The following is a 22,690-nucleotide window of genomic DNA, read 5'->3' on the forward strand; positions in this document are numbered from 1 at the left end:
AGGGAGGGCTTGGAGAGCATAACTACTGCAGGTAAGAAATATCACATTGCTACTAACTTTGCCTGTATACCCAGTGTTACTTTGAGTGGTTGACACAAAATTAGGAAACTTCCTGTCATGCAGTGAAGAATGTCATAACCATGGATATCTCTCAGGCTTTGGTTTATTCTGTAATCAGTACCCTGGATCTACAAGCACCATTAGTGGAATTACTTTTTCAACCCAGTTTGTACACTTTTTCAGCACAGTCCTTATCATGTGTCCAATCTATAATTTGGCATGACAGACTAGAAAGACTATAGATTACTTAAATGAAAAGGTGAAGATAATAAAAAAATTGATCCAAATCAGAAGTACAGCAGCACAGTGAATGTCTGGAGGAGTCTCTGGGACGTTGTGATTTTTATCCTCACACACAAGCCTGGTTCTGTTATACACTCTGTTTCCAAGTTTTGTGCTTATGAAAGTTATGTAGTCACTAAAAATTCAAAGTGAGCATAAGCTGTTCAGGGAGTTGGAATTGTTATTTGAATTCAGAAGCTCAACTGTCAGGGGTTACAATACCAGCTTAAACCATGGCAGATCCACTTCTCTTTCTCACTGGGAATTGGGGACAGAGATGTTTAAACCAGGAGCTTAAGAACTGAGTTATCTGAGGCATAGCAAGAAAACCTGTAATGTCTCCTTTGTGAGAAGGTTCAAAGCACACCTGTTCTCCTGAAAGATGCTTTTACTTAGCAGGTTATAGGCTTTTTAGGGTAGAGACTATACACTTCCTACATTCATGTTGAAATCATTTCTCTGTAAGTAATATAAAGCTATATAAATGGGACAAAATTAACATGCAGGAGTTCAGCAGAATTGCTATATCATGAATGTAAGGTCCTGGATCTTGATCCAAGAACTTTCCTTATTTAATCAGAAACTGGATTCAAGAAAATATGGCCAGAGCCAGACAGTTAATGGAGAGTAAGTAAGAAATCATAGAAAAGAGATCTTGTGACATGCAGTGGACAGAAGAGCACATTGATGAAAGGAGTCAGTGACATTTCCAGAGTATTTGATGATTCAGGAGGCTGTTTCTCATTGAAAAATATTGGTGTAGGACAGGGAAGAAAAAGACATACTTGGGATCTTTTCCAATGGCTGCAGCACTGCTTCAAAATAACACTTCAGTGTGTTGCACCAGTGTACTCTGTTTTCAGCCATAAATGAGAAAGCATTATTGCCAGCTTCAGAACTGACTCTTTTTTGAATCAGTTCAGCACCTTACAGGAACTATCTACAAGAGAAGTTCTGTAGAAGTTGGGCATTGTTTTTACTGGAAAGCAGATAGATATCAAACTGTCTAGTACCAGATTGGCATGTGAGCACTGGAAGGGCTGTCTTCCCATTAAAAAACATTTCATACCAACTTCACAGGCTCCCTCAGCCCAGCAGCACCAAATGTGTGAGGATTTTCATGACAGGTAGAGAGCTGTGTGTCTCAGCAAGGATACTAATATGGAGCTATGAAAAGTCCAGTGGCCACTGAGTTGCCTGTGATACAAATAGCAGAATGAAGAAGGTAATTTTGATTGTTGCTGTGTGGCAATATTCTAGACAGACAGGATCTTACTTTTGGCAGCCAACTTGGGCTAATGCTTCAGTTAGTACAAAGAAAAACAGGTTGTATGAGCTATGCAAAAACGTGCGTAACAATCTGAATGTTTTCTCAGATATTCAAGAAACTCTTGCTAGAGTCCTGCTTTACTTAGCAAATGAGAATTTGGTAAGTGTTACAAGAAGCAAGAAGCCTATAATCTGATATATAAACCTGAGAAAGGACTTAATTACCAAATAGAGCTTTGTGACCTCAATCTGCTAGGTGTTAGATTATCCTCTTTGGGATGGAGTTTGACTGGAAGGTTAGCTATTTCCTTCCTTAAGCTGTATCACTTGGCCTGGGAATATTCTGGAATAACAATCCTAACTAATGGATGACTTTTAACTTCGAATTGTCTTGAAAGAAAGCTTGGAAAGTCACTAAGAGGGCCAGAGCATATCTTCAGCATACAAATGTTGAGGCCTGTGACACAGCTGTTTCAACTCTTTCTCTGACATTCATTTACTTGGTGACAATGGACGAGTTGATCTTCCCCTCTCTGAGGCAGCACATATCTCAGAAGGCTTTTTTAAGGCATAATATATTGCTTTGAGATTTGATTTTAGGGACAACGTTTGAATAATCTAGTTTTACACTTAAAGCATTAACCAGAAGCATGTTACCTCTCCATGGGAGGTCCTTACTTGGAATACTTTGTTTATTGCAAAAACACCCTGTTAAGATGGAAATGCCTCGTCATGTTCCACTAAACCTCATTTCAACCATAACAAAATTATGAAGGCTGAAAGACAGACACTTGTTTTCTAACTGTATGCACTTTTGAGGTTCAAGACAAAGATTTCTAAAGACATTAATCATGTCTCTCTACAATTTCCTCACATTTTAAGGCATTTATATGCAGAGTGTCATTATCACGATTCAATTCCAGACATATGGTTTCTGTCATGAAGATGTAAATGCAAAAATTCCTGTAACTGTGAAAACAAGGGAAAATGTGTTAATTTGAGTACAAGCTTTTTCTTGGTTTTAGTCTTCTACTTTCTTCAGCTACTGGAAGCTCTGCCATTCCACTTAAATTCCTATCATACCACTCTTAGGCTTTCCTTGTCCACCACCTTTACTAATCTTTTTGAAAGCCTCACTAGCAACATTTTAGTCATCCAAATTGAACTCAACTCACCAGTTGTCTTCAGCAGTCTGTTACTTGACCAAAAAATATCCACAGCATTTCTAAAATGGGATCTCCCACAAAGGAGTTGTTAATACTCATAAATGACAACATGCAGCTGAACTGACACTTCAGTAGGGGGGTGTAATTAATAGAATTCATGCCAAAATTCATGATAAAGAGATTATAACTTGTCATACTTAAAAGAAAAGGTCACATTTCAACCTGACTGTGCAAAACAACAATTTATTCTCTTTAATAGATCTTTTCAATGTGAATAGCTTTTCAAAGTGTACATAGAAAAGACTTTAAATAATATAATGACTAATTAGGTATGCATTTGTAAGTGAGCTACACAACAGCAAATAATTATAATGGTAATGGTAATGATAATGATAGTCATCATCATGGACACATAAGGAATTACCCATCCATACTGAGAGGTCACTGGAACAGGTTTACTGACTTTTACTGAAGGGAAAGAAAATAACTCAGTCTTTCCTAAAGAAGACTTTATCAGCTAAATGTTTTTGTCACCATACATACAGAAAGTTGGAGTCTGAACTATTTTGTACCAAAGTAAAAAATCAAGTTTAGGAGCCTATGGAACCTGTACACAGGATGTGGGACTGAAAATATTTCTATCAGTACTTATGAGAAATAACTCTGCACCTTTTAAACTTAAAGTAAAAAGATATTACATTTTAGACATTTTGGGCTTCTTATGCATGATGTGTACTGTAATAAGCAAAGCTGTCTAAACTTCCTGACCACTTTTGCTTTTTTTTGGTATATAAGTCCAACAGGAGGTATTAGGGCAAAAATAGTGTTGTCACTGAAGCTTAAGAAGATTGACTTATATGTGGTTTTTGAAAAAAAAAATTGATGCCTTTCACTCACTCACTCGATTTTTGTATTTCAGAAATCCTGATGGAGATGTCAGCCCGTGGTGCTACATTGCAGAACACGAGGATGGAATATATTGGAAATACTGTGAGATTCCATCCTGCCGAAGTAAGAGCACCAGGCAATTTTTTTAGGCCTTTGTCTCACAGAGATTGGCAGTTATACAGCAGTGGGTGGTGATTTTCAAACAGAAACCAGGATAAGGCAAATCATCTTATTTTCGTTTACAGACTAAGCTATATTTTAAATGGGTTTTTAGAGTTAATGACTAGCTCACTGAATTGTTCCTCCACTGCTATCCTTTTCATCTTATCTCAGAGTTACTGGATTATATTATTTACAAATAATTTTGCATGACAGAGAATCACACAAAAGTACTGCCAGTTCTTTGAATCCATAGAAATATGGATATGAATAGGAAAAATTTTAATTTTATGTAGGTGTCCACCATTTGCAATTAGCTTGTAAAATGAATTGTATTAGTTTAATGTGATAGTGCATCATACACAGAACTGCTTGGAAGAAACAAGAGACAGTATGAGAGGACACAGGGAAAAGGTGGCTGTTTGGTATGTGGGAACTCCAGGCTAGAATTCTGTCTCTGGCAGGTGCATGTACTTAGAATTGCTGGGAAACCACAACCTGGGCTTTGTTTGATTTTTTTTTTCAATCAGATAATTCACGAGCTACTCACCTGAAGCTTCCTTCCAGTGTTTAATATTTTTAATATATTATATTTTTTACCTTGTCTAAAATGTCATGATTTGTGTCAGTATGTTCCAAAATTTTCTTTCCCAATGCTCCAAGATAAGCTCCTAAGAATTACATTCTTAAAATATGCCTGGATATTAAAGAGAGATTTCAGTTTTACATGTTAACAAGCAACCATAGCTACACATTTTATTAAGTTTAATCATTAGTGCCTTCACTTGCTTTCCTTGCTTCTTCTGTGGAAGGAGTCTTTGTTTCTGAGGGATAACTCAGGTGTACACCCTTAAGCATCAGAGCAGTTGTCCCTATGTAGGAATACTTTTGACTGGAAGAAGTATGTTGCTTAGTTAAGAAAAGAGAACCAAGCAAAGAAAAATGGATCTATAGATTTGTTTACTTTGTTCATAGATTTTTGGTTTGTTGGTTTGGGTTTTTTATGCACATGAGTGAGTGAGTCACATCCTCAAGCTAGGCAAACAAATACTTAAGTGTGACCTTAAGCCAGATGACTTTTACCTAGACTTAAATACAAATTAAGTGGTCTAATTTTAAATAACGCAAAATCATTCAACACTTCAATACTTATTGTTTAGAGGACATCTTACTCTTCTTTTTCTAATATACCAGGTTTGATTTAGGAAACCTGACCCTCCTAATTAAGAAATTTATCTAAGTCTAAAATGAAAGAATTTGCATTTTCTTTAAAGACCACAGATGTTAACAAATTATCTGGATACAGCACCAGGAAAAAAGCTGAAAGGCAAATTCTCTCCACTCCATTTGTTCTACACAAAGGATCCTTTTAAAACCAGCCTCACTCATTTTCTCTGTGGTGGGGAGCAGAGGATTTAAACTTGGACACTTACTTGCACAGATAATCCAGACTTATATTTACAAAATGTCCTTTTGACCAGTAGCAGCTGCTTCAAGAATTGCACTGAAACTCAATACTAGTAAAAGGAATTGCAGCAATTTAGAGCAAACTGTACATTGCAAGCCCATCCAAATCTTAATACAAACCTCATGGTTTACTGTGTAAGTAAAAAAATCTTTTATTCTTCACCAGATTTTCTGTTTTCAGTAAGCATGTTGCTAAATCAGAGGACCATCAAAACTGTCTCGTGAAGTACACAATGCAAAACTGAGGTTTGTGATGGAGCAAGAAAGCAATCATGTACAGAAATCCTGTTTGAAAATTTTTAGAGGAGTATAAGCTTCTTTTCCATAATCATATTTACTGCTAGAAAAGACAAGTATGTGGAGCATAAGTTCCCTATTAACTATACCCACATAACACCGTGACAATGCCAACAACATGAAGCGTCTTGATTGCCCAGAGAGATTTGCATGCAGTGATTCACTGTAACAATAATTAAGAATCTACAGTTAAGACTTTTGCATTATGGTGATGATTTCACATGATTATATCATGTGTCTCCTTCACTAATATTTAGACGTAACACTAAATGTTTCAGTCAGAAGTGTGTTCTGGCACTCTGCATGTGCAGACACGCTGCACAGAAATTAGCAGTGCTGGAGGAAGATGGATGAGCATAATCACAGAAGACAGCAGTAGTTACCCCAGTAGGAGCTTAGTCTTTCCTTTTCTTCCTCTCTTCTTCTTAATGTCTTGTCTGCTAAGCAGACTGGAATGAACAAAAACAAAATAAGAGTCAAGACGGCAGCTCTGAGTCCTGAGAGAACATGTGCATCTCACATGGACAGTTCAGAACTGAATGCTTTACATGGTTTGTTTGCAATGTCGCAGCTACTCCTGACTTTCTTGGTCTCCTTGTTAATGAGGTTAGGTTTAAACTCAAAGGAAATAACAACTTATGCTCCCAAAATGTAAAAGAAAGGCTTACTATCCCACTTAACTGCATCTCCGTGTTTATGACCTGTGTGACTCTCTTCCCATAAACAGATTTCGTTACTGGAATCGTTTTTCCAGTGTGCATGTATGTAATGTAATAGATTTGACTGAGATGTCGATGAAGTGTTAAATGGCAGAGCCAGGATCACCCTGTAAGATTGACCTGTCTGCATTTTAACACAAGAGCAGAGAGCTCAAACCATTTGAGGCAGTGTACTGGTGTACACTACCATTGCAAAAGGCTAGGAGGCTCTTGAAAGACAACTAGATGAGCATAGCTGGAACATGATTTTGAGCTCAAAATGATTAATTCCATGTTTTAATACATGTGCCTTGGCATGTCAAACGCAGAAGCTGTGGTTTTTGCCAGGACCTCATTATGTCAGATACTGCTTAAAAGAAAAATAGTATGTTTGCACAAAAGAGGTGACCTCTTAAGCACAAGAGAACAAATAAATACAAACAGGTGAAGACAATTTAATAGTAAAACATCACTGGTCAGCATGAACAGTAATTGCAGAACACTGACTACCTCATTTTTTGCCAAGTTTCTTTAGTAGGCTAAATATTAAGAGCAAAGAAAGTTAAAATACTGCTGGGACACCAAAGAGACTAATTAGCTTTAGGATGTACGCCTGATTTAGTTACAAAATTTAAAAGGTTTTCAAATTACTCTGTCAGATTTCTTAGCATGGCACATATTTTAAAGTACTAATTCTCTGGAGATAAGGTTGAAGGGTCTCACCAATAACGCTACTTCAAAAATTTTTAAAAATTACGAAATCCCAGGTGTCTTAGGGAAATGAGCTAGGTTGGTTAACTAGGAAGCTTTTTCAGAGCAGTGAAAGCATGCACAATGCCAAAAAAATGAGCTCTCTGAGAGTTATCTGCCCAGCTGTACTCAGCTGGGGTGGGGCTGCAAATGGGGATTTCCAAAGGTATGTTAAATCAGGCTGTAACTTGAAGTCTCAGTACTTATATGCATTTTGCTGCAGGGCATATCAAAGCCATAACTCCATGCAAGTATTTATAATTGAAATTGTGTCATTCTTAGGAAATTATGAACAATATCTGAAGCAACATTATGTTTACTGGGTACTGAAATAAAAAATGACTGAATAAATAAAACTCTTAATGCAGCTCCCTGACCACATCACAGGTCATGCAGAGCTGTGGCAGTTAGGTGGACAAAAAAGAATCCTTGTCAATATGGCATAGGAATAAAACACTTACCTTACCACAGAACTGGGAATAGATTTAATTTCAAGTATCTGAGCAGATATGACAAGTAGGCAAGGGGTAATTTTATGCCATTAGCCCAGTATTATATTGTACTCCACATCCTCTCCGTGGGGTGGTCATGGCTAAATTCCAGTGCTTTGATGAAAAGTGCAAAACCAAAACAAAACAAAAACAGAGGACAAATTGTGCACTGAAGGGGGAAAACTGAGCTCCCGTGGTGACCAAGGAGCCTTGAAACACTGTATTAATGTAAATAGATAGAAAAATAGGGGTTTTTTAAAGTGATATTGCTCATTTTTTATCTCTTTGTATGATACTTCAAATTCATCTCAGAATTCAAGTTTTAAATATTAGGAAATTCCCCTATATAAGTGCACAGTCCCTCCCATAAAATTTGCCAAACTCCATTCTAAAACACCTTAGGTTCCCTTCCTCAAATATCCTGTTTTGAAAACTTCCAGAATGTTATTGTTTTGAAGATCAGACAGAACTCACATAGTTTAATTTATATTGTTAGAATATGCATGCTCATAGTAAAAAGTACCCACAAACCCTCTGAAACTACTTAATGCTTTTCTTTTTTTTTTTAACTGTCTCTGTCAGGAGAAATGAACCAGGTATTTATCTTGTCTATTTTACTGCAGATTACTGGAACCAACCAGAGAGTATTACAGGTATATTGCTAAGAAGATATGGTACTCTTGCCCCTTCATTTATCCCTGTGCATGTTTGGAAAATATGACAAGGATCTAGCATAGAGTAACACTTCCCATACTGCAGAACACACTGCTTAGTAATCAGGTAGTGCATAAAGTGGGCTGTGTTTTGGATGTTTACAGGCACACCTTTAGAATGACTGTTGTCTGTTGCTCTTGCCAGTGCCAGGGAATCTGGGGTGTTACAAGGACCATGGAGAACCACCACCTTTGACTGGCACCAGTGAGACCTCCAATAAACTCACCATCCAAACATGCATCAGTTCCTGCCGAAGTCAACAATTTAAGGTGATTTCTTTGACATACATTTACAAAATGTTTTCAAAGACAGCAGTATGCCTAGAGCTCTCTCTCGTATTTCTCCTGTTCCCCCCTCTTTTTTTTTTTTTAAACCTTTAGGAGGTCTAAGGTCTCACTTCCACTCCAAGAGATCTATATCCCTCTGTCTGCAACCAGAGCAATGTGGACAAATGCCAGGATGCCAGGAGAAAGTATGCTTGCTTACTGCAGTTCTGAGTGACAGGGCACCCTAACGGTCCTCCATTCCATGTTTCTCACTAGCCTGAAGTAGCATCCTGACAGCTCAAACAAAAACAGTTTGTGGTGGTTCCTCTGACTAATCATACTTCTCCAAAACACACATATTCTGCTGCCAGCTTTCTTGCTCATACAACCTCCCGCTGTCACTCCTTCAAATGTTATTCCTCCCTTCTTATGCATCTTTGTTGTCAAAGTTTGCAGGCATGGAATCAGGTTATGCTTGTTTCTGCGGAAATAACCCTGACTACTGGAGATACGGGGAGGCAGCCAGTACGGAATGCAACAGTGTTTGCTTTGGAGACCATACTCAGCCTTGCGGTGGGGATGGCAGAGTCATTCTTTTTGACAGTAAGTATTGAAGCAGGCTCAGTTTTTCCCAAAGGAGAGGCCTCAAATGTTCAGCAATTTAGGGAAAAGGCTCTAAGTACAATGAGAACTGTTGCACACAAAACAGCAAAACACCTAAATTCAATATAAGATAAAGCTGTTTTGCATTTCTGTATAAGATTCTCAATCATTAATAACATGAAATAGCTCTTCCAAAAAACTATGCCTGCTCGTGCTCTGGAGATTCTCTTACTTCCTCACAAGTAGTACTAACTCAGCTATCAGAAACAGCATGTCACAACAGAAAGACACCTTAAGAATTGATCTTACTAGAGAGTAAATATATGAATGAGGCACCTCAAATAAAATTTGAATATCCACCAACTTCTTTTTTTTTTAATTAAACATATTTGCTATGACACAGTTAACACAATGCAAAGCAATGCAGGTAGGACTGAGACAGAGAAATATACTGTGAAAGTACAACCAAATTAGGTTGCTGTTATGACCATCGCTGATTTCATAATGTCTTATACATAGAAATCCTCCTTTCTACTCTTCAGTTTATGTACCAGTGCCAGCTGTGTAACTCCAGAGGTAGATGGTGTGAGTCACTGGTTGTCTGGCTGCAGTACAAGCTCCCAGTATAGCTGAGAGTACTGGGAAACTGCACCAACATATCATTGCTTCTCAATCTCAACTGCCTTTGATGTAGAAGCTACCTTTTGAGTTACAGACTTTCTGGAACTAAAAATGGCATCATATTCCACCTTCTGATCACACAAACAAACTTCCCATCTCCATACTTTACAACTCAGGTTGCCAGTTAGCGAGACAGAAAGACATTTCAGTGGGACAGAAATTAGTCACTCTGCTTGTTTCCAGATTCTCCCCAAGATATGAAAAGATGCACCAGAGTTGCATGTTACTTCCAGTGCTGAGATAGCACTGGTAGCATCACATTGCAGCATCCTCTGTTTCCTTCTGCTCTTGGCCTATCAAATCCTCAGTGGGTGAAGTCTTCCTTTGTAGTTTTCCTTTTCCAGAGTGACCAAGAGCTCAGCAAAATGTTACCCTGAGGACCTGCAGTGTCTTTTCTGGTAAACAGCAACGTTTACCTGAAAGCTGTGGACAGGTAAGAGAGGTCATCCTAGTAGCAGCTACCTGTTTGCTTTTCCTGGTGAGCAACACCTGCTCCCCTCATGTCTCTGTTTCACATTATGTCATATCCCCAGAACCTCCACCACAATCCTTGTACACACACACCCTTCCCCCTCACCCCATTACCCTTATGTTTATGTGTTACTGTCACAGTCTAATGCGGTAACATTTAGACCCACAACACAGAACTCTGCCAGCTCTAGAAGGAAATGAGAGAGGGAAAGCATTTCCATTCCATATGGGACAATGCTGTGCTTTGCTAGGCATCTGTGGAGCACTAGTCATTGGCACTCTTAGTTAATATTGCTAGCTTGAAAAACTTCTTGTGATTCAGGAATTACAAACAGCACAGTCAAATGTAACAATACCTGTAAGCTATTTTCAAATTCTGTATCTCGGTGACAAATTTCAATTCTATCAATTGTATCTGTTCTATCTATTTGAACAATCCTATCTATTGGATTCAATCACCAGCTGTGTTAGCGTGGAGTGAGTGCCAAACACAAATTCCCCTATGTCCCTTAGTACCTCTGTGGGGTCTTTCACATTCCTTCTGTTCTTATTCTTTCATATTCTTTCAGTTCCTCTATTAGGTCTTTCCCAGTGCACACTCAAGTACAAGGTTTGTTAAGGCTATGATCAGGCCCTGCTCCAGAAAAAGAAATATTTTCACGTGTTCTTCTGGCAGACATATGCTACTTCTTGTTCCCAGAGTTTCCTTTTAATTTGTATTTATTAAAACTTTTTCTCAGAGGCCTGTGAAAACTGAGACACTTTAAAACAGTTCCTTTACTTCCATTCTCACAGGCCTGTCTTACAGGGCTTTAATCAAGCTTTCAGAGACAATAATTCTACTTTGATTCTTCAGTCTTTGGGGAATGATAACTTTGATAACTTTGATTCAAACAGCTTTGACATAAAATGCATTATATAATATATATATATATATAACATATATATTGCATATATATATAATACATATATATGCATATATACCTCTCTCTAATATATTTTAAAAATTATACGTGTATATATAGATATGCATCCTCAGTTGGCTGCCATTTGAGTTGCTCTCTGGATTCACTGGTAATTAACTTTGCACTGGGAATCTGGATAGTTGTCAGAGAATATAACAATGTATTGGGCATGTACTTGTTTCTAATATAAAAGGTAGCAACAAATCTTTTCTTTAGACTTTGTAACAGGATCTTTTTCAATTTACTTAGTGAAGGTAAGGTCAGATATTAGTTGGACAAGATCAAAAGACAGGAGGCTTGAAAAGCTCATATATATGGCGACAGAGGTGATTAAGGGATTACAGCATCATTCATACAGGGAGAGGCTGAGAGAACTTGGATTGTTCAGCTGTGATAAAAGAAGGCACGGGGGGAACCTTTTCAATTTGTGTAACTAACTGATGGGAGGGTGTAAAGATGAAGCCAGCCTCTCCTCAGTGTTATCTAGTGAATAGATAAGAGTCAAAAGGCACAAACTGAAATACGGGAAAATACATTTAAACTAAAGGAAGAACTTTTTTCATGGTGAGGGTGACAGTGGAACAAATTGCCCAGACAGGTTGTAGAGTTTCCATCCTTGGAGACTCAAAATACAACCAGACACTGTTTCCTGCTTTGAGCAGGGGGATTTGAGTGGACAATCTTCAGGGTCCCTTCCAAACTCATTTGTTCTGTGAATATTTGTTTTTTCAATTTGATACAGCTGTGAAGGAGTTTCAGTACTTCAACAGTGAGAGTTAATAATCACTAATCCACTTGCCTCCCTGCCTCATAAGGGATGGAGTAGAAGCCCCTGAACCAGTGATTTATCTTTTATCCTGTTCCTGCGGGGATGTGGGAAAGGGTATGTGGTTCCCTGCAAGGACAAAGGACAGTTCAGTATTCAAGACTGATGCACAGGTCTGAGTAATGAGACATGAGGAGCCTGTTCCAAGGAAATGCAATGTAATGGCCGTGCTCCCAGTGCTGTGGAAGGTAAAGAATACCAGTCCCAGAGACAGTGCATCCTGCTGGCATAGCAAGTCTGCACTTGCAAGTCACATTCAACTATTAGAATCTACAGGGTGCTAAAGTTTTGCAAAATTAATGTGTAACCTCTTTTTTTTTCCCCCATTTTCTCCCTCTTCTCTTGTTTTCACAGCCCTTATTGGTGCCTGTGGAGGGAATTACACTTCTGCTACAGCTGTGATCTACTCCCCAGATTTTCCTGACACATATGGCACAGGCAAAGTCTGTTATTGGACCATACAAGTTCCAGGAGCATCTCGAATCCACTTCAGCTTTGCCCTTTTTGAAATCAAAGATGCTACAGATATGGTGGAATTGCTGGATGGCTATACCTATCATGTTCTAGCTCGTTTTAATGGCAAGAACCGGCCTCCCCACACCTTTAACATCTCTCTGGATTTTGTCATTTTGTACTTTTTCTCAGATGACATCAATCAAGCCCAGGGATTTGCTATCAGATACAGAGGTGAGAGGCTAACTTTCCTGTTTCTACCTTTCAGTGAAACATTTAATTCACACAAGAGATTTCTGAAGTGGCAATGAAAGAGCAAATATTTTAACTCTCATTTAGCAGGTGTTTTATCTCTCTTGTTGCCACTGCACAGTGGGTAAAAGCTTTGCCAAAAATTCTCTCAATTTGGAACACTCCAGTCAGCTATGTCACAAACAGCAAAGTTCAGGTTTTCAAAAATTCAATCCTATACCTGCCTATCAAAACAGATTAGAAAATGACAAAAGGTGAAACAAATAAGGAGCATCTTAGCTCCTCTTGTCTCCTTCCAACAGTTTATTCCTCTCTGATCGAAAGTCATGAAGAGAACACGTTTTGGTCCTTGAGTTGTACCTACTGCTATGATGAACAATCAGCTTCCAGAAAAATTCTGAGAACCCCAACCTAGTGAAATACAGGTTTCTTCTGGAATCAGACATAATTTGATTGAGTTCTCTTAAGTAAACCAGAGAGCAGCACTTCTGTTTACAAGCACAAAATGAAGTCCAGTTACACCTGTTAAGAAGTTATTTTAATCATACTCTTGTGTTTTCAGCTGTGAAGGACAATGTGCATCAAAACAAGACTCCAGTGAATCACACCCTTTCAGAGAGGATAAATGAACAAGCAAATCTCAGCATCAATGCAGCTCGGTCATCAAAGATACTTTATGTCATCACAACCAGCCCAAGTCATCCTACCAGCTCCATGCCTGGTAATATTACAATAAAGTGTGGAAACAGGGAAAACATTTTGCCAATGCACAGTCTGGAGTCACTATTTCCTTTGCTCCCCCTCCACATTATCTGATTCACTGTGCATCTTACTAATAGATGAATTTTCATGTAGTCTAATTAGCACTAACTGTGATTCTCTCCTTACATTTCAAAACTTACTTCTCAGCATAAATGAGAAATAGTGTGAAGATGGTGAGTTCTTTCTTGAGAAGGAAAACACATCAAAATAAAATGTGAGTCAGAGCAGCCTCCTCGCTAGAATCAGCTTCAGTGACCAGTGCATACTAGAGAGTGGCACAAATTGCTGAAAAAAAAAGAGCAAGCTTTTGTAGAGTCTAGAAAAGCTTGAATGCTGGATGCATCCCAGTCACCCCAATTAACAAAAGCTTCATCAATAATACAAAGAAGGCTGGACAAGTTCATGGGTGCAGGGGAGGTGCCACTGAGAACTGCCATGTGTCAAGAACTTGATGTTACAATGACACAATGGGTCCTGCTTGACTTGCTCCTGCAACCAGAACTAAATTGAAATATAAAGTGCAATGGCCAAGAGCAGACCACAAATACTGATCACCTGTCTCAGGACTCTAGAAGACACTCCTCCCATTCCATACTTTGTGATTTCTTACATAACTACATAATTACTGATAAAAACCTGGACCACCTCCTTGCAATCATAACAGTTGCTACTGTAGTATATATTCTAGTCTGCTTTTAAATTTTCTTCTAAGTTTTGGTGCCTTTCCTAGATAATTTTACTGGTATATGCTTTGACTTTTGCCCACTTTCAACTTTATAGGGAGCAGTCCTGCAAGGGAAAAGCCAGTTCTGACTGAAAGTTGTACAGTTTCTGCCAGTCCTGTAGGTTTGAGGCATCTTCAAATTACAGTTTTGAATAAAGTGTCAGAAGGCTGCGTGTTTCTTTTGTGCAATATTCTTACTTTAAAAACTGTAAGTAACTGAATGTACTAACAACTTCCCCCCTCCCCCTCTCCTTTTCTTCTTCTCTTTTACAGAGTGGACAATATACAGTCTCACAGCACTGCTCATCCTAAGTGTTACAGCCATAATAGCAAAGATAATTCTCCACGTTACCATGAGGTGAGTGTGGAGCAAAGCTGTCCCCAGAGAACTAAGATCTCAGCTCTGTATTATAACGTGACACTTAACCAGATGGTTTTTTTGCCTATTAATAAAAACAATATAATTTTTGTTTTATTTTTCTAGGCTTATACCAAGTAAGTTTTGTGTCCTCTAGATGTACACTCATTGAATGAAATGATAGATGAGTTAGCAGCAAATCAAAATTCTGAATATTGTGTTTACATACTAAAAACAAGCTTAAATATAAAAGGAAATTAATTTGTATTAATAGCAACCCGTAACAGAGTCTGTACAGATTTCTTATCTTAATGTCACTGCTGTTGTTAGGGTAGCAACTATTCTGGCAGTAGAATACCTACTTTTCATTTGGTCATGACAACCAAGAAATGCTCCAAAAACCTCTGTATTGTGCAGAGGGAGAAAGAAAAGGTGTCCCAGAGGTAGAGGAAGCTGTGAGCATTCCCAGTGCAGCAGCACTACAGACAGATCACTATGGCTTCCCAAGCACCCTAATACAGGAGTGAATTCACCCTTGTCTCCTAGATCCCATCAGATTCCATCCACAAGTGACACTGAAGACTGCAGTGATGTCACCACTGCCGGTGAGATCTGGAGTATATTTTACCAGCCATCCACATCCATATCCATCTTCAAGAAAAAGCTCCGAAACCAGCAGGATGATTGCAACCCCCTCGTGGGAAACTAAAGTGCCTTCTGCTTTACAAGAATTGATCTCCTTAAAATCCAGGTGACTTGAGATTAGTCCTTCCTTTTTTTCTCCCAGTCTCATACTTGTTTTCCAAAAAGTCTGTTTCCAAAGACCTTTGAGTGACTTTGCCTATCTGCTGTTCTCTTGGGTATATTAGTGACAACGGATTTAACTGCAGCAATAGTTTTGAAGTATCTGGTGCTCATCAGATCTGTAGTGCTCTTAATTACTGCCTTTAAACCACTGCACTTAAAATATATGTAAAAACTTGTAAAATTCAAAATGTCCTGTACCCCTGCCAGAGGTAACTGAGTGAATATCTGCAGGTTGAGGAATTATTGTGTCCTGCTTTCCTGTATCACTGTATTTTATCAGGCTACTTTAGTCCTTTTATTCTCAAGGCTGAAGACAGAGGTAGGTACAGATAACGTGTTCAGCTGCCACAGCAACCAGAGCTTATTGGCCTTAATGTAAACACATCTAAATGGTACTTGGAAAATATATCAGCCTGGTTGCCCAGTGCTCTGCTGTTTCTACATTTTCTGTTTCTACAAGCAGAGATGCACAAATGAAAATCAAATTCAGGAGGTGCTCTATCAAGTATCAGCTGCAAATACATGTTTTGATGGAGTCCTGCTCACCAGGTCAAGGCCTGCATGAGCAATGAGGCCTTTTAAATGACTGTGTCTGACCCATCATTCACTGATGTTTATGATAATTTTGTTCATATTCACAGTGATCCTTTAAAAAACCATTGTACTCCAGCCTGAAGTCCAGCATCCATTCTGGGTGTTAAGCTCAGGGCTTCTTAAAGGATTGCCCAGAGATACTGTAAATCTACTGAATTTTTAAACAGTGAAGCTAACAAATTTTACTCTGAAGTTACAGATATTAATCTCAGCAGCCTAAAGTGGGATCAACAGTGAGTCTTTCAGGCTCAACAAGTTCAGAGCATCAAGATACTTAGGAAAAACTGTCAATGCAGTAGACAGATAAACTGACTGGCAAAGTTTACTGAGTGAGCAGCTCCTCAAACTATGTTTGAGGAAATTCACTGAGAACCATTAAACTGGTTAAGTTTAAACATATACTAATGGTCTGCATATTTGAGACATACCATACATGCAGTCAGAGAACATCTATTAAGAGCATCTACAAAAGGTAACTAAGAAAAGAAAATTGTCACCAAGTTCAAATTCATTATAGTATCTGCCCTTATGGTTTTTAACATATAATTCCCTCCCCCTCACGTGGGCTACAGATTTCCTTGAAAAAATAGGGCATCTAAGAATTAAACAATGAAATATTGTGCCTTACTTGCCATTGTAGATCTAGTCTTTTACCTGAACTGAATTCAATCCAGCTCTATTTATGTAGCACAGATGAGTGCCAGCAACAGCTGAACAATGCCACCATACGTGCCTAAAAGAAACAAGACCTTTACTAAGCCAGCAATTATGACATTGTTTATATCAAAAATGGAATATCATGGGAACATCTAGTACTTTCTTGCATGAGCTGCTGGAAAGAATACAGGAAACTATAATTATGTTATTACCTAAAATCAAGATAGGACGAGTTGTAAAAAATACGCCGCTGGTTCTCTCTTCCGTGCCTTCATGTTAGACCAAAACACATTATCTGCCTCAAACCAACAAAAATTCTGAAACTGCCTTTTTAGCAGTCAGGCTTTGCATCATGCTGCATAGAGAAAGAGTCCAACTCACAGATTCATAGCAGAACAAAGAAGGTTGGTTCCTGAGCGTGCTTAATGTGGTGCACTAATAGAAAACCAGGAGGAGAGAATCGCAGTGTGGTGCCCAGACCCTTAAGAGTTGTTATGAGCACATAGTGCTTATCACAAACTGGTGAAGCTTTGCTTGCTTGCCTCATCAAATGTTCATGAGCAGTTAGTTACTGCTGATAAACTGAAAAAACCATCAGGAATGCCCCATGACTGATTTTTACCTACTGCAGGAAACTACAGAACTGCTAGGCTTCTCTTCCTTAGTAAAGAATTTAAGTTCACTACAAAGTTGGAGACAAGCATTGAAAACAACAGCTAAGACTGAAGCCACTAATGAAAAATCTAGAGAATTTAGAAAGAGATTTTTGCATCAGTCCCTTAGCTTCTCAACTGTTTTTTATATAATAAAATCACATTTCATGGGCCTTTCTTAGGGAATGCTTATCAAATTTCTGTACAAAAGACCCATAAAACCAGCAGTTACAGCAGATTAACTGGTCATGGCAACAAAAAACATGACTATGCAGAAGGTATTGGACAGTACATGGGTAACATACTGATAAAAGCTCAGTGGAAATTGTGAGGTCCCCATTTCCCCCCCACCCCTCCAAATCTTCCAGATTATCTGATTCTAGATACCTCTAATGCTTGCAAACAGAGCAATAGATAGAAATGCATGGACAGGGGCCCTTAAATAGCACTTGTTACTGTACAGGCCTGAGACCATAAAGATCAGGTAGATCTCTGCTGTGAATTTTTTCCAAATGTGGTTTGGTCACTCACACTGCTCGTACAAGCACTTCAGGGTGTGGTGGTGTATGGCCAAGGTATATGGTATCCATTAACATAGCACTTTTTGATATTTGCTGTAAGGGTTTAGGGGGGGAGAGAAACAAAACGTGTGACATGCACAACTGTTGTAATCCCACATGATTCAGCAGCTGAGTGCTGACAGCTGGGGAGCACGGACACCTCAGGAGGTTACTGTTTACACTACTTTCTTCAGCAAAGTGAAAATAACTGCAGCAGAAGAATTTGTTTGGAATTGTATCTGAATGGCCTTCTGATGTCCTGCCTATCAGTTCCCTCAACAGGCTGGATAGGCTGCAAGTCTGACATTGGCTATAATGTCAAAAGCAACTGTTTTGACAACAAAATAATCCTGAGGAGATGCCTCCTCCTATACATACATGCATTCCAGCTCCAGCTCCGGCCCCCTTCTCACTCTGCTGTCGGTCTGACCGGCTGTGTGGTGCTGCAATAAACTGACAGGTCAAAAATTGTCATCGCCTTTTCTTCTCTGAGTTACCTTTCACAGAGATGAGTTCTCTGATGTTGTTTATTGGGTGGTTGCAGAGAGAGATGAGCTGACACAACCAAGTGGACAATAAGCCATAGGAAAAAGACAGTTGTCTGCCCCAGAAGCTGGGGCAGTGAGTGCTTCTGCTGGCACTGCCACTGCAGCAATCTGCGAGCTGCCGCCTCAACACTGTGTGCCAGAGCCTACACTGCACGTGGACCTCAGGTGGAAAGGGGCCAGCTGGACAAGTGCCTTCCCTAATTCAAAATCTATGTTTAAAACTAGTTTAGTTTGTTGACTAAATGATTTTATATGTATTTTTGTCTTAATATTGTTATGTTGTGGGGAAATAGAGACTGTGTTATGTAAAAATGTGTGATATGTTATCATAGTAATATATATATTTATGTATGTATAGGAAATGCATTATTTAATACAGCATATTATGCTTCTATCTTGCTAACATTTTGTAGGAAGAAAAGATGTTAGTTTACACTCTGGGAAAAATAAATTTTCTATACACTGTAACTGTAGGAAAAAAATCAAAGATACTTTTTTGGTATCTATAACAGAAGGTCATTGAGAACAGGGTAACTCAGACTCAGTTCTATGGCCAAATAGATGCTGATGAAAGAATTGCTTTAAGAAGCACTTACCTCCTTTGATCTCACTTCTAGCTTGTATTTGTATTAGGCTGTTCATCAGATTCTACAAATTCATATGCATATACTCTCTGGACCATTTTTTTCCTTCAAACAGATAATCTGCTTTTTCAAAGCATTAACATCGTCCTTTTTAGAACTTGTTTCTGCCAGATTTTCTACAGCCAGTACAATGCTGAGGAAGTTTATCACACTGCTCATGCAGACAACTTAGTGGGATTGCAGAATTATGGTGTTTGTATTCCAACCCCCCTGGCAGGAGTATAAATGGGAGATTTTTACGGACAGTCCTGGCAGCTGTACTGAATGTGCAGCCTGTATGACTACAGACCAAACCCATCAGCAGACACATGGCTGCCACTGAATGAGCATGACTAGCTATTCCACTTTCATCTTCTGCTTAATGAGCCTTCTCAGGCAGTGGGAAGGACTACTAACAGATTTTTCTAGTGCACCACTTTGCCTAAAGGAAGGGTGAACTACAAAAACAACTGACAAATACTTGTCCAACTAGTTCTTAATACCTTGCATCAATATTTCACAATCTTCCAATGAAATATAGTTCAGTGATAGTTTCACCTGAATATTGTTCTAGGCATTCATGAACTCTGCTACTCATTTATGAATTCTGCTACCTTGAGAGTGAAAAACAGAATTCTCTTCAGACCACACTATTTTTCCTATAACAACACATTCCTGATACATATACATTTCATGCAGCTCATACTTTCTCAAATTTACTGAGCACCTGTGCTTTGGGGTGAAACTCAGCATTCTGAATTTCAGTCTCAAGACAACTTACTACAAATGCAAAGGCATGAACCACATAAGGCTGTCAAGAAACCAGAATAAATCAAACTTGAGATGACTCACCTCTGAAATATGTGCTGTGTTTATAGCTGGTCACCCTGCATTCAACAAATGGCTGTAAATAATAATTATGAAAAAATAAATACATTTGTGCAGAAGGAGTTCAGTTAGGACTGCTAACGTGTATACAAGCATGGAATAAAGGAGGCAGAAACTGCTGCAGTTCACCAGCAGATTACAATGGGTTTGTCCGCTGTGGAGGTTAGAAGAGAATATTTGAGCTGGAAATGCTGAGAATGATTACATATATAAACTATAATGTTGCTCTGAGACACAATTTCTGAGGTAACAGCAAATTGAAAGTTTTCAGTTTACCTGTTTTCAAACTGTTACAAAGAACTGTGACAATTCTTTCAGTGTTTTCTTTACGAATTGCAGTAACATGTAATGCTGTTTCCACTTACTTGTGAGATTCATCTTTAATTAATTCCTCCTGACCAAAATAATGCTACAGTTTAGGAAATCTTCAGTGACCTTTTATGTAAACACCAGAATACCAGTGTCAGATACCCAAACTGTCTCCAGCTTTTCATGTGAAGACTCAAACTCTCTTTTTCTCTTAGAAACGCGTCACAGGGGACTGGCCTCCCCTTAGACAGGGTAGGTTACTCTGCCCTCCTTTCTTGCCATTCCGGTTATGAGACTCCTCTTGCACTTTGGTTTATTCTGGGAACTGTTGCCTTTTTTTCTGTTGCTGTTTCCTAAGCAACAGTTTCATTCCCCATGAGAGAAATGTGTTCTTGATTCTGAAAGAGACGCTTTTCTATGAAGCATTTAAGTCACAGGGGCACGGCACTTTCACTGCAAGATAAAATATCCAGTTTCAGGTATGCTGTTGTCTCCCTGGCCAAAGAATTAGGCCAGGCTGGCTCCACGGGGTATGAACACAGCCATCCTTTTAAGGGTATTTTTCTCTTCACACTACCGAAGTAACAACAAACGTTACCTAACAGCTGTCACAGGATTTGACAGACGCACATGATATTGCAGATAATGTTACAGAAACACCAAGTGTTACTATAATGTACAATCCATTAAGAATAGTCTGCTCCTGCTTGTCTTTTTTTACCGTATCGAGATTCTGTGGAGGTTTGTGGTGCCCACAGAACTCTCATTTTGCCACAAATTTGTTCCTTAAACATTGAACCTCAATAGAAAAAAAGAACTGTCCCCCGCCAAGTATCAAAATTTTCATTTCTGACAGAAAATATTTACATTTAGTCATTTTAAAAAAGCCACAACAAAGAAGAAACAGAGTATCAGGCACACAACTAAGCATCACATCCAAGTTCAGCCAGCAGCCCACAACTGTCTCTCTCACAGAAAGAGAGGATGGGCTCACTGATTATTTTATGGGACAGCAAGAGTAAGGTATGCCCTGCTCTTAAAGGCACAGTCACCTCACACTTTTCTTCAGAACAAGAAGCAAGAAAACAAAACACAAGTCAACAATAGCAAGTGGGGGGGTGGAGGAAGGGAAGAGGAAGGAGACTCAGATGTGACCTGTCAACACAGAGCATCAGCCAAACACAGATGGCAAGTTTTATGCTGTTTGTAAAAACAGTTGCTTAATGACCTGATTTGCAGATAAAACACATATCTATAATCATTGGCGATTGCCAGGATTCCGTTTTCCAAATGGAAAAAGGTATTTTAATTGAGAAGTGCTTGCTGATGCTTCTTAACTCCTGCCTGCCTGTTGCTCTTCCATTACTGTGCCTGTCTTGGCATACAGACAGGCTTTCCCATTGTACCTGAGATGAGGATGATAACTGATCCTCCTGCCCAAAGGGTCCCATGCAAAATGACACTCCAGTTCAACAAGTTGTCATCCCAAACATGGAGTTTTCACGTACAAAGGGGGTTGGAGAGAATTAAGGCTCATTTCTTGGCTGAGTCCTGAGGTGACTGAATTACAGTGCACTTGAACATGGATAAGGAGGGGAGAGTCCAGGGGATTACTAGGTAAAAATCTCTGGGAGAAGGAAGAAACTGGAGGAGGAGTCTGGAAAAGATGTTTTTGTGTGTATTTGTGTGGGTGTGTATCTCTGGATGGGAAATATGCATGAAGGCAAACTGTTTACACAATAACATACAAACATGTATCACATAAATGTATACACACACACACACTGCCACATATCCCCAGGCCCCCCTCTTTCAGAGTCTGCATAGATATCTTTGGTCAAACTGTGCTATCTGCTGACAAAACAAGTAGCACAGCACTGATTATCACTTCAGTGAGACCAGTGATTTCATGATCCAAGGCAAGGATTTGGATCTAGCTTGACTATTCAAGCTGTGATTCATCCAGTTGTGTCCACCTCCATCATGCTGGTTCAGGTCTCAAAACCATTTTATTTCAGGACAGTAAATTATTTTTACCTCAAATTATACCAGAATTAAATTGCCCTGCCACAAGGAACAGGCAGGTTCCAAACATAAAGGCTTTCCTAAGCCTTTGCTTTTCCTTCTGTGCCTGCCTCCCTCTGTAACCTTTGTTCCCCCACAGGGAATGGAGCTTCCCCCACCTCAACAGCAACCACAGCCAGGTGTGAGCAGGGCCACTGAGGCACCCTCATGAACACCCTCCCTGTTCACTCACACCTGGGGACAGTTACAACTGTCTGGACTGACACTGTGCACAACACCTGGTAAATTCAACTGTGGCATTCAGTGAAAACTGAATGATCCTAAGAACATTATGGGTTGCCTCCAAAGGAAACCACAACCACTTATGATCGCTATGTCTGTGTATGTATTTACATATCCACCTATTATTTATAAAAAAAAAATA

General features: G+C 39.1%; 1 protein-coding gene across 1 annotated transcript; it reads left to right on the top strand.

The window, feature by feature from the left end:
• The first annotated feature begins 11 nt into the window (after window positions 1-11).
• On the top strand, window positions 12-22,027 carry KREMEN1 (kringle containing transmembrane protein 1). Its single transcript, XM_018076297.1, has 9 exons — window positions 12-31; window positions 3,697-3,788; window positions 8,386-8,510; window positions 8,957-9,110; window positions 12,408-12,740; window positions 13,321-13,479; window positions 14,518-14,602; window positions 15,149-15,353; window positions 18,000-22,027. Coding segments are annotated over exons 2-8 (1,020 nt in total). The 5' UTR covers window positions 12-31; window positions 3,697-3,787; the 3' UTR covers window positions 15,312-15,353; window positions 18,000-22,027.
• The last annotated feature ends 663 nt before the right edge of the window (window positions 22,028-22,690 follow it).

This window comes from Manacus vitellinus, unplaced genomic scaffold (assembly GCF_001715985.3).
Source record: "Manacus vitellinus isolate BGI_N305 unplaced genomic scaffold, ASM171598v3 scaffold_31_pilon, whole genome shotgun sequence".
Classification (NCBI taxonomy): Eukaryota; Metazoa; Chordata; class Aves; order Passeriformes; family Pipridae; genus Manacus; species Manacus vitellinus.

Excerpts from the sequence above, each read along its gene's own strand:
- KREMEN1 (XM_018076297.1), top strand. Across the intron at positions 12,741-13,320 it reads ATTTGCTATCAGATACAGAG|CTGTGAAGGACAATGTGCAT; the intron begins GTGAGAGGCTAA and ends TTGTGTTTTCAG. Across the intron at positions 14,603-15,148 it reads ATTCTCCACGTTACCATGAG|ATCCCATCAGATTCCATCCA; the intron begins GTGAGTGTGGAG and ends CTTGTCTCCTAG.